The following is a 14,056-nucleotide window of genomic DNA, read 5'->3' on the forward strand; positions in this document are numbered from 1 at the left end:
TCCACGCAAGCTTTGCCAGATTTTTAAATTAGCCAAAACTGTTGCCTAAGCCCTTAAAACAACTTAGTCAAACTTTCTCAAGATGGAAAGGAAAATCTCAGTCTCTCATTGCTTGTCTGCACCACGTGCTGGTTGAATAAAAATCAAAACGCTGCGCTAACTTTGGTAAAACAAAAAACCTGATCATTTTTTTTTGCTCCAATCTGTCTTTTAACAGTGCCCTGACTTGTTCCTCTCCCTTCCCCCATCCTGCTGCTGTCTTTCTCCTCTCTTTTTTCATCCAGCACCATTGATCATGCATGCAGAAATTTAGCACGCCCAGCCGCGGCTCAAGCCGGGATAGGTCGGTGAGAGCGAGGCCCTGTCCTACATACTGTTCTCTCTCCATGGTCCACCAGGCCACAGTCACACACTCCTCCTGACCCTGCACACAAACACCCTGCGGTCCTTCTCAGAACCGGCACATGCACGGATCATCATGTGGTGCTGGGAATGTTCACTGATCCCAACTAAAAACTTTCAGTCAGGTGCTGAAAGTAGGAGATTTGGTGTGGATGGGGGGAGAGGGGGTTGCTCATTTTAGCTCTTCAAACTTACTGCACACATACAGTCTGGGTTTGAATTTAGAGGGAAAAAAGTTATGGCTGTATAACAGCCATAACTATTACAGACAGCATTATACAGCTGAGTCCCAGAAGGTGAGGTGCCATGTTGGAACTGCTCAGCTGAGCCTCACTCTGAGCTAAAGCTGCTAGTCTGCCACTTAGCCGCTTGGTACAGCCTGTCACATGAGCCGAGGGACAGGGTTATTGGGGGAAATCGGGTTTAGGTGGAAACTGAACCGTGGTGGGGTGAGCGGATGAAGAACTGGGTGAAGGATGTGTAAAGGTGATCACAGCTGTTTTTAGGAACGACAAGTGATGGAGGATGAACAAGTGATCGCTGCGTCGCAGTTGGAAAAACATCAAAAACACTTGATGTCACTCTGTTATCACACAAGGCCGAACACATTCATGTTGAATAATATATGATCACTCAATACAATCGATCTTTACTTTTTCTTGTGTTGATCTTATTGTTAATTTGATTTTTGCATTTTAGTGTCTTGATTGTTTTAATTTGGGAACTAGTTGTGTAAGAACTCATGCTGCGTCTTGTTTTATTTCTATTGGATCGGACTTAGATCACTGTGCCTCTCTAGGTGCACTGTTACAACCACCAAGTACTGCTTTTGAAATTTTAACATAACAATAAAATGTCATTATGACTGAAATTCATAACCAAATGGCTTCCCACAAAAATCAGGAATGCAAACATTTTGCCTTATTACATTATAGTGTAGAAACTCTTGACTCACTCAATTGATCAATTTTGCTTTTATCTCTCATGTGACGGAGCTGAGTGAGTCAATTTCTGACTTCTTATGAGGTTTTGTTTCCTCATAAGCTGCCCACCCTCTAGTTAGAACCTAGGTAACACAGCCTGCGCCTCTACTTTTAATTACAAAATAAACTTTAACCAAGTTGATATAGAACATGCTTGACATATAAAAGGTTTGTTTTATTTATTTTTTCTTTGAAATGCTAATTTGCATTAAAAGACATTTGGGGTTTTTTGTAGTTGTTTCATGCGTCATGCTGTGGGATGGCGTTTCTTCGTGAGGAAGGTTGTAGCCAGAGCTACAAATAAATGCGTTAGACCAAACCGTCTTAAAACTTCTGCAGAAGCCAACATCCATGGTTTCCCTATCTCTGAGAACAGCCAATCAGTGCCAAGGAAAATGCATGCCACTCCACGGCTGGCTTGTTTGCAAATGCCTTCCGATAGTAAGTGAAGTAGCATTGCACTAACGTATTCCATTCTCCACAGCAAATGTTTTCTCCATGGAAAGTTTAGATACTCTGTGAAAAAAATACACAAAAAGATGAATTTTTCCCATTTAATTTTGAGTTGCGTTCCACAGAAAAATCGATAAATAGTAAACTACTAATTTGATCCATGAAGAGACCAGCCATCCAATAAAAGTTTGTGCTGTTTAGCAAACAAGTGGAAAGTGTTTTACAAGCATGTAAAAAAGCAAGACTATTAGCCTCTTCTGTATTTATCCTGTGAAAAACTTTCGGTGTTCAGGCATGGCCCCAGGTCGATAATTTAAGGTAAGCTGGCTGGCTGCATGGTCAAATTTGTTACATTTTTTTTTTTTTTAGGTCTCATTTTGATAATGTTGCACCTTTTAATGCGATTTTGAAGAAAATATGAGAAAACGAGGACAAAAATCTGAAGTTTTTCCAAAATTTGTGAAACTTTGGAAAAACGATCAGGAAGGCTGCTAATAGGCCAGCAGTAACATTGTGTGGTGGGGGCTTCCAGCAAGAATGCTTTGTGTTTTTATGTGTGAAAAGGTTCTGTTGTATTGTTGTATTCACGTTTCAACTAAGCAGCAGGGCTGCACATTAAATTCTTTTATTCCAAAGAAAACAAAAAAATCTAACAGAGCCTTCTGGGAGAAAGGATTATGGTCTGATCAAACTAAAGAGCACTTTTGAAGGTATGTTTGGGTCAGAAACAGCAATCCACATGATCAAAAATAATGCAACGCTAACTGTGGAGCATGGTGGTGACAAGGCCATGCTCTGGGGTTCCTTTTCTTCAGATGGAGCTGAAGTTCTTGTCAGCGTGGATGAAGCCACAAATATCAGTCAGTTTTCGCCGAGAAACACTCGGTTGTCTGTTTCAATGTTAAGGTTCAAGAAGTCTTCATTTTTCAGGATCTTTGTGAGCACAAACGCGCATCGAAACAGCAATGGGTTGACCTCACCAAAAGAAAATTTAAGGTGTCACCAAAAGAAGGCTTTGGACAAGACATGTCTTCGCATCCTCTGATAAAAGTAGAGCACTTTTTCGAGGTAAATGCATGTTCACAAGTTGTGGGATGTTGATGGATCCCAACCAAAGACTCCTGGATGCTAAAGTAAATCAAAAGGTGCTTTAACAAAGCATCACTTGAATGATTTGAAGAATAATTTGTAAGGTTTGCTTTGGCTCTAATGGCCTTTATTTGAAAGTGCCAGGACAGGAAAGTAGGCAATGAGAGAGAGGGAAGACGTGCGGCAAAGGTCAGCAGGCCGGGTCTCAAACCTGCGACGGCTGCGTTGAGGACTAAGGCCTCCCTATGTGGGTGGTGCTTAACTCCTGCGCTACCAGAGCACTCCCGATTTGAAGAATTTTGAAATAATTTTGCAGCTATCATATGGCAGCTTTATTTTTTTTTTCCCACCTGACCTTGCCAGACGATTTGCTGCCTTCTACTCAATAACAGCTCTCCTGCAACCCTGCAAAGAGCAGCAGATATACAAAATGGGTAGATGGATGTATTCCAATGCATGTGTTTTGTTTTTGTTGAAAAGTAAGAAAAAAAATGCATCAAAAGGTTTGAAAACTATTTGCCATAGTCTTGTTTTTGAGTCGTAAAAACCTTAAAATCTGATGTGATGGGAAGATAAATGGAGATAAAGGAAGAAAACCTGTAAAACACTGCAAAATACTTGAGATGTGCTTTAAATCCAGTCCTTTTAATTTGTTAGATGTACTATAAGCTTGAACTATAATATAGAGAAGAATGGAAAAATATTATGTATATATTGAAATTTAAGGTTGTTTTGCAAGACACTGTAAATAGTTAAGAACAGTAATGTGAAATTAATAAGAAAAAAGAAATGTGTATATTCATTCATATTGATAATGATGCACTTACTTAAAATTGTAATATATATATATATATATATATATTTTTTTTTTTAATTTATTTACAAAAATATGTTTTTTTACACATTTGTTAAAAGATGTCGTGACACTGTAATATAAGGCAGATAATGTGTGAAAAGATCAAACTGCTCCCCATGCTAACATTGCCACCTGAAAAAATGCACAACTCTGGGTCAAAAACAACCAATCAGAGCAAGGAGGAAGGTCTTAGTGCTGTCAATCAAGCTCATGTACATACTGAGAAACTGTTTTATCTGCTGCCATTGGTGGCTGTGCTAACTAGCTTGAGCATTCATGGCAGGCCCTGGTGTGGGGAACGAGCAATAGTGTAACAGAGAGCAATCAATTAATCAAGTTTATTGGTATAGGTATAGTATTTGAGCAGCAAGGCAATTAAAAGGGCTTTACATCTTAAAAACACAAAACTAAAAAGTCATGCAAAAATTACAGTCACCAATTTGAGAAACCAGTAAGAAACTTTACATTGTGTCAAGTGGAATTATCAAAAACATCTATGCACATCATATATGTTGGTCAATGCAAGGGGGAGGGTCTGAGCAGCACCTACACAGGGGAGATATACAGGTCTAAGACCCTCCTCCTGGCTCTGATTGGTTGTTTTTGACCGAGTATTTCTGCTAATGAATGTACAACCATATTATTATTATTATTATTTCTTTTTTTTATTATTATTTTTTAATAACAGTAAAATGCAGCTGCATATATATATATATATATATATATATATATATATATATATATATATATATATATATATATATATATATATATATAAATAAAATCATGTCCTCCATTTGCTGTTGTAATTCCACTAGCCTACAGGTTACCGAATTGGCAGAGGACACTGTGGGTCCCGCTCCACTCAATACTCTTTAATGGACCATGCTGCTGTGATCAGCCAATGACAGGAACGGCGGGGAAACACTACAGAGGCAGCGCCACTGGCAGGCAGCATGAACACAGCCAGCCAATGCGCGGGAGGGACGGGGCAGAGGAAAGGGGAGGGGAGGTCTGAGGCTACGGGAGAAACTGAGGTAGAGGGCGGAGTTTCTCCCCGAGCTCGCCTGCACATTCGTGTGTTTCCTCACTCTCCCCTCCTCTTTTCATCCTCCCCCACCCCCACCTCGGCTGCCCCTCTCCTCCTCCCCCCGTCCTCCACCTCCTCCTCCTCCTCCTCCCGCTGCTGCTGCTCTCATCGAGCCTGCCCGCCCCTGAGTCTGGAGCAGCAGCAGCGGTGGAAGCCTCACTGCCTCTCCTCGCCTCACCAGTGCGGGAACCACAGCAGCAGGAGAGCAGAATGGATACGGAAGGGAGCCAGAGCAGCCTGTCCTCCGGCACGGACAACTCCCCCCACGACCCCTGGTAAACGAGCCGGTCCGGAGCGCCGCCGCGTTTGCTTTTTCTGGACCCGTTTTTTGAGTTCACCTTGGACTTTAGTGGAGTTCCGCGCCGAGACAAAAGACGAGCACGCTGCGTGTGTGTGTGTGTGTGTGTGTGTGTGTGTATGTCTGTGTGCGTCTCTCTCTCTCTCTCTCTCTCTCTCTCTCTGAATGTGTGTGTGTGTATGTGTGTGTGGGATGGATCCACTCTCCGGAGGAGACACAGACGCACCGCTTCTTTCCGCCTGCCTGCCTCCCTTCCTCCTCATCCTTCTTGTTTGTTTATTTCTCGCCGTGTTCCTCCAAATGGCCACGCTGCAACTTCTCCATCATCCCCGTCTCGTATTATCACCATTATTATTTATTCCTCCTCCTCTGGGGGATTATAACGGCCCGGCCGGCCGATGGGTGACTTCGCAACATGGCCGATGCTTTTCTTCTTTACTTTACTGATGCTAGATTACACAGAGAAACCCTCCAGATTTGCTCGTAAATGTGCTGGGGGAAGAGGCGCTTTGTGCTGTGTGACTTACATGCGGCTTGTGTTTCTCTCATTCAGCAAAATGTTCATCGGGGGTCTGAGTTGGCAGACAACACAAGGTGAGCTGTCCCGCACTCTACTTTAACACTGTCTGGATGAAACAACCTCCCTCTCTCTCCCTCTCTCTCTGTGAAAACGCGCAGCTTCCATGCTTCTTGAAGTTGCACAGAAAGCCCGTGTACAGTTCAAACACAGAAAGGCTGCTGTTCGCCGAGGATCAGCTCTCAGGATTTAAGACTTGCAGAGACGCAGGAGATTAACACTGGAAATCGTGCACACGTACAACTAGACTCGTCTGCCTGCCCCTCTCACCCCCCCAACCTCCCTCACTCCCTCTTCTTTCTTTTTTTTTGGTTCCTCCCGCATGTGCGCTCGTTTGCGCAGTTATAATAACAGATGTTTTCACCTCTATTAAGATAAATACGCACATGATAAAAGTTATCGATTATTCGGAGGCAAAGCCGAAGTTGTGCTCCTGCTTATTCCCACGCTCCCGTTGTTTTCCTCTCAGTGTTCCTCTCATCGTTAGTCATTTATTCTTGGAGACACGCATGCTCACGGTTTATTCTAGTTAGCCGTGTTATTATCCCACAGATCCTGCTGCTCTAAACCTGCAATCTTGTTTTTTTTTTTTTGTGTGGCCTTCGCTGTAATCTGGAAGGTCTGGAGGGACGCAAACACAACGTGGTCCACCCCGACCCCATTGTTTCTCTCCGGCCACCCCAGCAACACATGTGTGTGTGTGTGTGTGTGTATGGGGAGGGTGTCTGCAGGGAGAACTTGTCCCCCTTCCTGAGTTTATTTAACAGTTCGCTGTCCTCGTTGTCTTCCGCAGAAGGCTTGAGAGAGTACTTCTGCAAATTTGGCGAGGTGAAGGAGTGCATGGTGATGCGGGATCCCGTTACCAAGCGGTCGAGGTAAGAGGGAAAGGAGGCGTGTGCGCCCCGCCGTCCTATCACTGGATGCCTCATGCCTGCTATCCACGCTTATTCTCCAGGGGCGCCCCTAGAAAGTTTTTGAACCGGGGGTGTGTGACCAGATGGTGACCACTGATCATTTTCTGCGGGCACGAGGGGCTAGTTGATACATAGAGACATAACATAACATAATTTAATTTAAATATATATATCTATATGCCGAGTTGGGTAGTAACTAGTTACGTTTACTTGATGTGCTTTCAGGAGTATTTTTCTTACTATGCTGAACTTTTTACTTTCACTTATTATGAAGTGTCGCTACTCTGACTGGACTAAAAATTTCTGGACACTTGTGAGTAACTTCACTGAATGAAGAACAAGCTTGTTTTAACTCAAAAACCCACCAGACACAGACACACACCTGCAGTTTCTGTTAACGTTTCATACATTTTATACTGAAAGAAATTGATTTTTGTTTTGTTTTTTGTTATGATGTTATTTGTATGAATTATTTTGAATTTGGTCCTCAAACTACCACCACATTCACATAATTTAAAATTTTGGTCCAGCTGATGATTTTTAAATATTAAATGATTGATCTTATGATCAGAACCTCAGCAGCCTTTTCACCAAATACTCTTTTTCACTCTTGCGTAATTTCTTTTTACTACAGCTACTTTTTACTCTTTTTTTTTTTTTGACGCAGTGCTACTCTTACTTGAGTACAGTTTTTGGGTTCTCCACCCACAAATATCTCTGTCAAAGAACCTGCAACACTTTACAGATTTTACATCACTATCATGCGTTGTAGTCAGGAATCAGGAGGTTAGACCTCAAGGAAATTGATCCATGAAAAGCATGATTGGTGACTCTCTGTTCAAATCACCACATTTAGTAGCTTTAGTAATTATTACGTTGTCTGGTGGTAGCAACAGGGGGAGTGATTGCTACTAGCTGAAGCTTGTTCTCTAGCTTTGAGTTCATACTTGTGGAAAATTACTCATATAGGACCCCCTTGGCGGGACCACTGAGCTTCTCCACCAAAGATGGCTGCATGTGTGAGTTTATTTCGTTCCTCTCCTCTTGCAGGGGGTTCGGCTTCGTTACATACGCAGATCAGGCCGGTGTGGAAAAGGTTTTGGCACAAAACAGACATGAATTGGATTCCAAAACGGTGAGTTTTCTATTTAGAAGCGCTTTATGGCTAGCTAACTTTTTCTATCAGCATGTTTTGTGTTTTTAAAAAAAAAAACATTTTCTTTTTATTATTCTTCCTGCCTCTCTGTGCATTTTGCCTCCCACTGTATGGCTTGTAAAGTTTAGGAGTGCATTTTGGAGCAGCCACCCTTCCCTCCTCCTTCTTCTTCTCCTGTCTGCTCATTTCCCCCCTCCAAATCCCGGTTCAGGGCGCCAACATGAAAGCGTTCTTTCTTGGTCTTCATTGCCATGGTTACCTGGGGGACCTGAATGGGGTAGCGGGAGCCCCTGCTAACACCCCTCGCAGGTTTTATGCACAGCACAGAGCGCACAGAAGTTGTTTCAGCTGAGTTTTAGGGAAGGAAAAAGTTGTTAGCGTTGAGTCCCAGCCCGGGAAGATTCAGCCTGTGAGGTCTTCTCTTCAACATGGATGCAACTGTTGAGATTTTGCAGGGAATTGAGATGTTCCTGTAAAGAAAAAAAAATAAAATAAATCCCCCCTCCTACACTCATGGAGCATGAAAATTTAAATGTGGGTAAATGGGACAGACCCTTTGCCAGAAAGAAGGTCATGCTTGTGTTTGGTTTTATTAATAAATATCAGGGGAGCGGAGAAAGAAAAGGCATGAGAGGACGTGTGAATCCCAGCGGCTTGTGTCTGGTGTGACTCTGAGCTGCTGACTGAGATTTGAATATCCAGGAAGGTGTGAATGTTGCTGTCTTGGTCATGTAGATTGAGTGTGGGAGCGGGGACTGGGTGTGTCTTCGTCAGCTTGAACTCGCACACACACACACACACGCAAACGCACACACGCATGCATGCACAATAGGATCATTTGAGAGTGAAAATTGGTGGCACAGAATGGCAGCAGAGCCCTGGGGTGGAGGAAAGGTAGAGTTGGGTGCAGTTGTTGGAGCAAGTCTGTTGCTGGGGGTGACGCCAGCCTCTGGAGACGGTGCTGTAGCAGCACAACCCAATGGGATTCATGTCTCCATAACAACTTCTCAGCTATTTTGCATTAACTTAAGGCGCTGGACCCAGTCAGGCGGCACAGCTCTGACACGGAGAGATAATGTCAAGTCATGCCAGACTTTCATTTTTTATACATCTCATTATTTCAAAGCTGCAGCTTGCAAATATTTGAAGATTGTTATCATTTTTATTTTTATTTTTTTACGACCGTTATTAGATTCATTACAACATGCCTGTTGCTGTGTTTGCTTCAAAGTAGGCTCTGAGCAACTGAGTCATATTACCTCTTAAAACTAGGTGCTGCTGAAGTATCTGAAAGTCAGAACCCTGTTTATGTGTGTTGGTGTGTGGGCGCGTGTGTGTGTGTGATTTTGGAAGCTCAGCTTGGCAGGTCGCTGGTGGGGATTAGATGCTGCCCTGTTATAAACCAAAATACTTTGCGGGGATGTAACGATATGAAAACTGGAGACTCAGCAGTCAGTCAGAGATTGGAATCTGCCGATTTCCTCTTTGACCGGCTTTTATAGGCAAGTCATATACTGAAAAGATGAAATTTTCTTTTACTTCTCATTAAAACTCCCACTATTTTTTTTATATTCATAAACAGATCAGCGAACAGAATGTTCTTTTAGGCCCCAAGCACGGCATAGGAATGTGAGGATATGAATGAACATTATTGTATCATAAATATAGTGTCTTTAATGTTTTTATCATTTGGTAAAATGATAAAAAAAATATATGCCTAAGATGTTATGTTTTTTTCAATTCCTCAGAGTTTTCCCATTATTCGACCGATCTAAATCAGAAGTGTTCAAGGTGAGGCCTGTGGGCCTTTTGTGGCCCATGGACTGATTTTATGAGTCCAAACCTCACATAAAATACCCACCACCTGTGCTGGTGGGAACAAATCTGACCCACCAGCACAGCCAGTGTCCGCAGACAAAATCTACATAAAATAGAAAATGTTAGGCAGAACCAAAGTACTTATCTTTAGTTGACTAAGTTTTTTTTTGCTTTCGGTTTAATTTCTAAATAAATAGGGCCACAGCTAATCAGAAACTGCTACTCAAAATCAGCCCTCGGTCCACCTGTTCTTTAAAGTCTGCAGAATACAGCAACTTTGTTGATAAAACAGAGATCCGTGTGTTCTGTTTGCCGAGAGTAGACACAGAAAAAAAGTTTTGCAAATCAATAAAATAGAAGACAATGACTATCCAAAGTTAGATTATTGCTTAGCGGGTAAGAATAATTAGTAAAAGTAAAAATGTCTTCATATCTACAGTATTTCGTACCACAAAATAACATGCAAACCAACATCTTTCGCTTTCAATTTTGTTAGCGGTTTATTATATGTCCATTTGCAGTTTTGATGAGTAACTTCCAGGTCTTAGAGTCTTAGCGCTTGCATGCAATATTTGGAGGGAGATTATGTTTCAGGTGCAATGCCTTCACATTCTGCATGCCAGTAATGTTTTTGATCAGTTGAAAAGCCATTTAGCGCCCTTCATGCCAGCACCTTTTTATATTTGTCAGTGGTTGAGATGCTAAAGCTCAGACAAGGGTGGAGTGTGTTGTTAAAATGAAAAACATTATTGCAATATTTAACAATTACATACCAATTACAGGTTTCGTTGGGCATCCATAAATGATGTGTATATTGTACTGAATTACTTGTACAAAATGGATGAAAAACAATAAAACTAAAATGAAACACTTATTTCTGAATATTCAGGATATCAAATATAATTGGACTGAACTAAATTAAAAATAGAAAAGTAGTCGGTAGGAGCAAATAAGTATCTGGATGGTCTAATCTAAAAGTCAGCTTAGCTTATTTAGGGGGCTGTATGATGCATAGATCAACACAGCATTACTCTTTCACCACCTATTGCTGTGGACTGCTGGACAGCTGGCTTTTTGTTTGTTTGAAAGAATGACAAATTTACCTGCTTGTAAATATTTTTTTCTGTATAGCCTAAGGAAGGAGCACCACACATCACTCTACTGCTGTAAATAGGTTCTGCAAAATGCAGTTCTAAATTTAGCAGTTGTTAATTTTCTATTTCTAACACCAAAGCCGTTTATTTTGCAGCAAGAGGGTTAAATTTGGGCTTTTTTGTTTAAATAAAACCCAATCAGGTTAAGTTAAAAAAAAAAAAAAAAAAAAACATTTATTTAGGTCTCTAAACATAATATTTTGAAAGAAAATACTAAAAACTTAAAAAATTTAGATGTATTGTCAGTTTGAAAAACCTGGCAAATACATTTATAATAAAATGTGATGTTAACAGATATAATTTAATGCCCTTTGTTTGTTTTTGCCTACTGTGTCTGAACTGGATTATTTATTATTTCAGTCTCAGTGGAGCTACAAATAAACCTCAATAACTGGCCATTTTCTGTGGTTGCTCATAAGCACAACGATGTAATTGGTTCCTGATGTTCCAACTCTAGCTGATTTTGCTTTTAAAACAGTGTGCACCAGAAGCGGCTGCAAGGCCAAATAAGAAAATTTGCTGCCATTTGTTGTGAAGAGACTAATGTGAGCAACATTTATTTTATGTAAAGATGAATTTATGGGTGGGTTTAGGCAGGTTCATGATCTTAGAAATCAAGGGCTAAAAGGCTTTCAAAACTGTTGAAATATTCTGGTATATCTTTCCTGATGTATTACTGCCCCTCCACCGTCTGCTGCCGTCCACTGCTGGTCACATGGCTGAAAACAAGCTAAACTTTCCCCGTTGCTTATAAGAATTTTTGTTGACTAATTTGACTGTTTGTAAAATGTGGACATATTGAGAGTGAAATTTAAAGGAGGACCGTCCTTTTCTCTTATTAGAGTTTGTTAAACTACAGTTGGCTGTAAAGCCGTGGACTGCAGGCTAGAAATCTGAACAGACAGCTAGAGCAAACATTTTATGCTCTAAATGCAATTCTTTAAAAACCAGGGAGAGGAAATAAAAAAATATTATCCTATGCAGTATTTGTTTCTACTATATTTTTGTTTCAAATCTGCACATGAAGATCCCAGTAATGTTAAAATGTCATACCTAATAATCCATATATATTTTTTTTATTGATTGCTACTTTTTTAGTGATGTTTTTCCACTACAGTGAGCCACAGGTATACAGGAACAACTCATACAGGCATATGCTCTGGTTTTCCTACTGGTAAACAATGAAGTACAGGTGTTAAATGCCCAATAAAACAATGGCTGTGGTGGTGTGGGTTATATGCTGAACTAAATGCAACCCCCCCCCCCCCCCCTTGAGTTCTTCATCTCTTAGACTTAGACTTAGACTGACTTTATTGTCATTTTGCATGCACAGGGTGTATACAGAACAAAATTTCGTTGCATACAGCTCAGGACAATGTTTTGAGCTTCCAATGTTGTGAGGTTAATCTCCCCCCAAAAACTAAAAAAGATGCTGCCTGGGGCACCATACAGTCTTAGACTGCCTCTGGCTAAACAATAATAATAATGTTAATGGGTCAGATGCTGATCTTGGTTTGTTTTTTCTTACTCAGAGCTGGAAAACGTTGATTTTTGTTCTTCGTTCAGACCATATTCGCAAAATGCAGCTGCAGGAGTTTACATGTTTTCTCAGCTGTGGCCTTTTTCCAGACACACCACATAAAAAAATAATTGATCTGAAATAGATGAACATCATGTTCAGTGTTGCTAAAATCAACGTATTACTTTCTTTTTTTCCTGCAACACAGAAAAAAAATAGATCAGTTAAAACAAACAACAACAAATAAGACGTCTCTCTCGGGATTGAGGAAGAATATTCGATGCTCCGTTGTTTTTGCCCTCTAACGCCAAGCCTGGCGAAAGCCACAAAGGGGCAACGCTGGAGCCAAGGGAAGGTGCATGAGAGGGCTGTTTATCGAAGCAGCGAGGCTCACAGGGCGAGAGGGAAACTGCATTAGCTGGTGCAAGGTCCATGCCAGTGGTTAAAAAGGTTATTAAACATTTACAGTGCTGTTATGTCCTGGATTGTTTTTAATCCTCGTTTAAAAACGCTGAAAGTCACAGGTGAAATATCAACAGAGCATTATAAATCCGTAAAACAAACAGGAGGTTGCTGATTGTTTTCAGGGAGAGAGGTCTGGTGAGGCTGCTGTTTCTGGTTGGAGGTTAGATTTCCTGTCGGGGGCAAAGTATTGCCTCGGGACCGTGGTGTGCAGTTGTGTTTTTCTGGACGCGGAGGGGGCATGGCTGGTACGGTGTTTGTTTTTCTCCGCGAAATGCTTCGCTGAAACCAGCTACAGGATTAGGAAGAGACGGGAGCACATGTTCCCAGAAAACGGACCGTCTCTGGTTCCAGTTACCCATAAACGCTGGGCGTGTTATGAGTGATGGATTGTTGAGCCTCATGGGCAGTGCGTCCAGTGGCGATGAGTCAGTAATGTGTGATCACTTAATGTTGTTATTCAATTAGAGGGATAGGTTCAACATATAATTTTGTAAATAGTGACGGACCAATTCATCATCTTATTATCTCCCGATTGGCTCTGAACGCTGATTGGCAGGTCAAAGGGTAAAAAGAAAATCAGCTTTTTTCTTTCTCTCTAAACAACAACAACACTAAAAACCATCAACACTAAAATCTAGTCTCTGGTGTTCATGTTTTGGTACAACAACTAGCATGTACATCGACGCATGTCTCTGAGTTTGATAAAAATCAGAATCTAGATCAGCAATTACGTTACTGAAAAGCAGAAAATGATTGGCTGTGAATGCATGACGAGGAAATACAGAAAATGGCAGTTTTTAATGAAAAAAGTTCAAAATAAACATAAATTTCACATACTTTAAATGATTACATCTTTTATTTTTTTTATTTACAGATTTTATGTAGAGGAATCAGAATAAAGAGAGGCTTAAAAAACACAAGCACACATCACTTTTCAAATCATATTCCTTCCACTTCACAATAATGCACCACCTTGTCTTGGTATATCCAATAAGACACACAGTTTGTGACTGTAACATAAAGATGCAAGACTTTGTGCGGGCTTCTGCTCCAACACCTGGTTACTAGAGCTTGAATGCTAGCGGTGGCCCTTCGACTGGAAGATTAGCTGTTAATGCTGACGTGGACAAAACTGGAGCTGGGGGGTTGGAAGAGAATAGGAGAGGAGGAGGGGGAAGGCTCAGCTCCTGTGCCGTAATCAGTATGGATCTGAAAAGCAACTAATCGGATTGAAGGAAACAAACTAGATTGGCCTTCCGAGGTTCATGCGTCGGCCTCAGAT

General features: G+C 41.2%; 1 protein-coding gene across 1 annotated transcript in view; it reads left to right on the top strand.

The window, feature by feature from the left end:
- Window positions 1-4,974: 4,974 nt before the first annotated feature.
- LOC114135859 (RNA-binding protein Musashi homolog 1-like) overlaps window positions 4,975-14,056 on the top strand; it is a 32,149-nt gene continuing 23,067 nt past the window's right edge. Inside the window, exons 1-4 of the mRNA XM_028003516.1 lie at window positions 4,975-5,148; window positions 5,725-5,765; window positions 6,542-6,623; window positions 7,713-7,797. Of these exons, the coding sequence (XP_027859317.1) occupies window positions 5,084-5,148; window positions 5,725-5,765; window positions 6,542-6,623; window positions 7,713-7,797 (273 nt within the window). The 5' untranslated portion in view covers window positions 4,975-5,083. The remainder of the gene's footprint in view (window positions 5,149-5,724; window positions 5,766-6,541; window positions 6,624-7,712; window positions 7,798-14,056) is intronic.

The sequence above is a fragment of the Xiphophorus couchianus genome, chromosome 20 (genome assembly GCF_001444195.1).
Source record: "Xiphophorus couchianus chromosome 20, X_couchianus-1.0, whole genome shotgun sequence".
Classification (NCBI taxonomy): domain Eukaryota; kingdom Metazoa; phylum Chordata; class Actinopteri; order Cyprinodontiformes; family Poeciliidae; genus Xiphophorus; species Xiphophorus couchianus.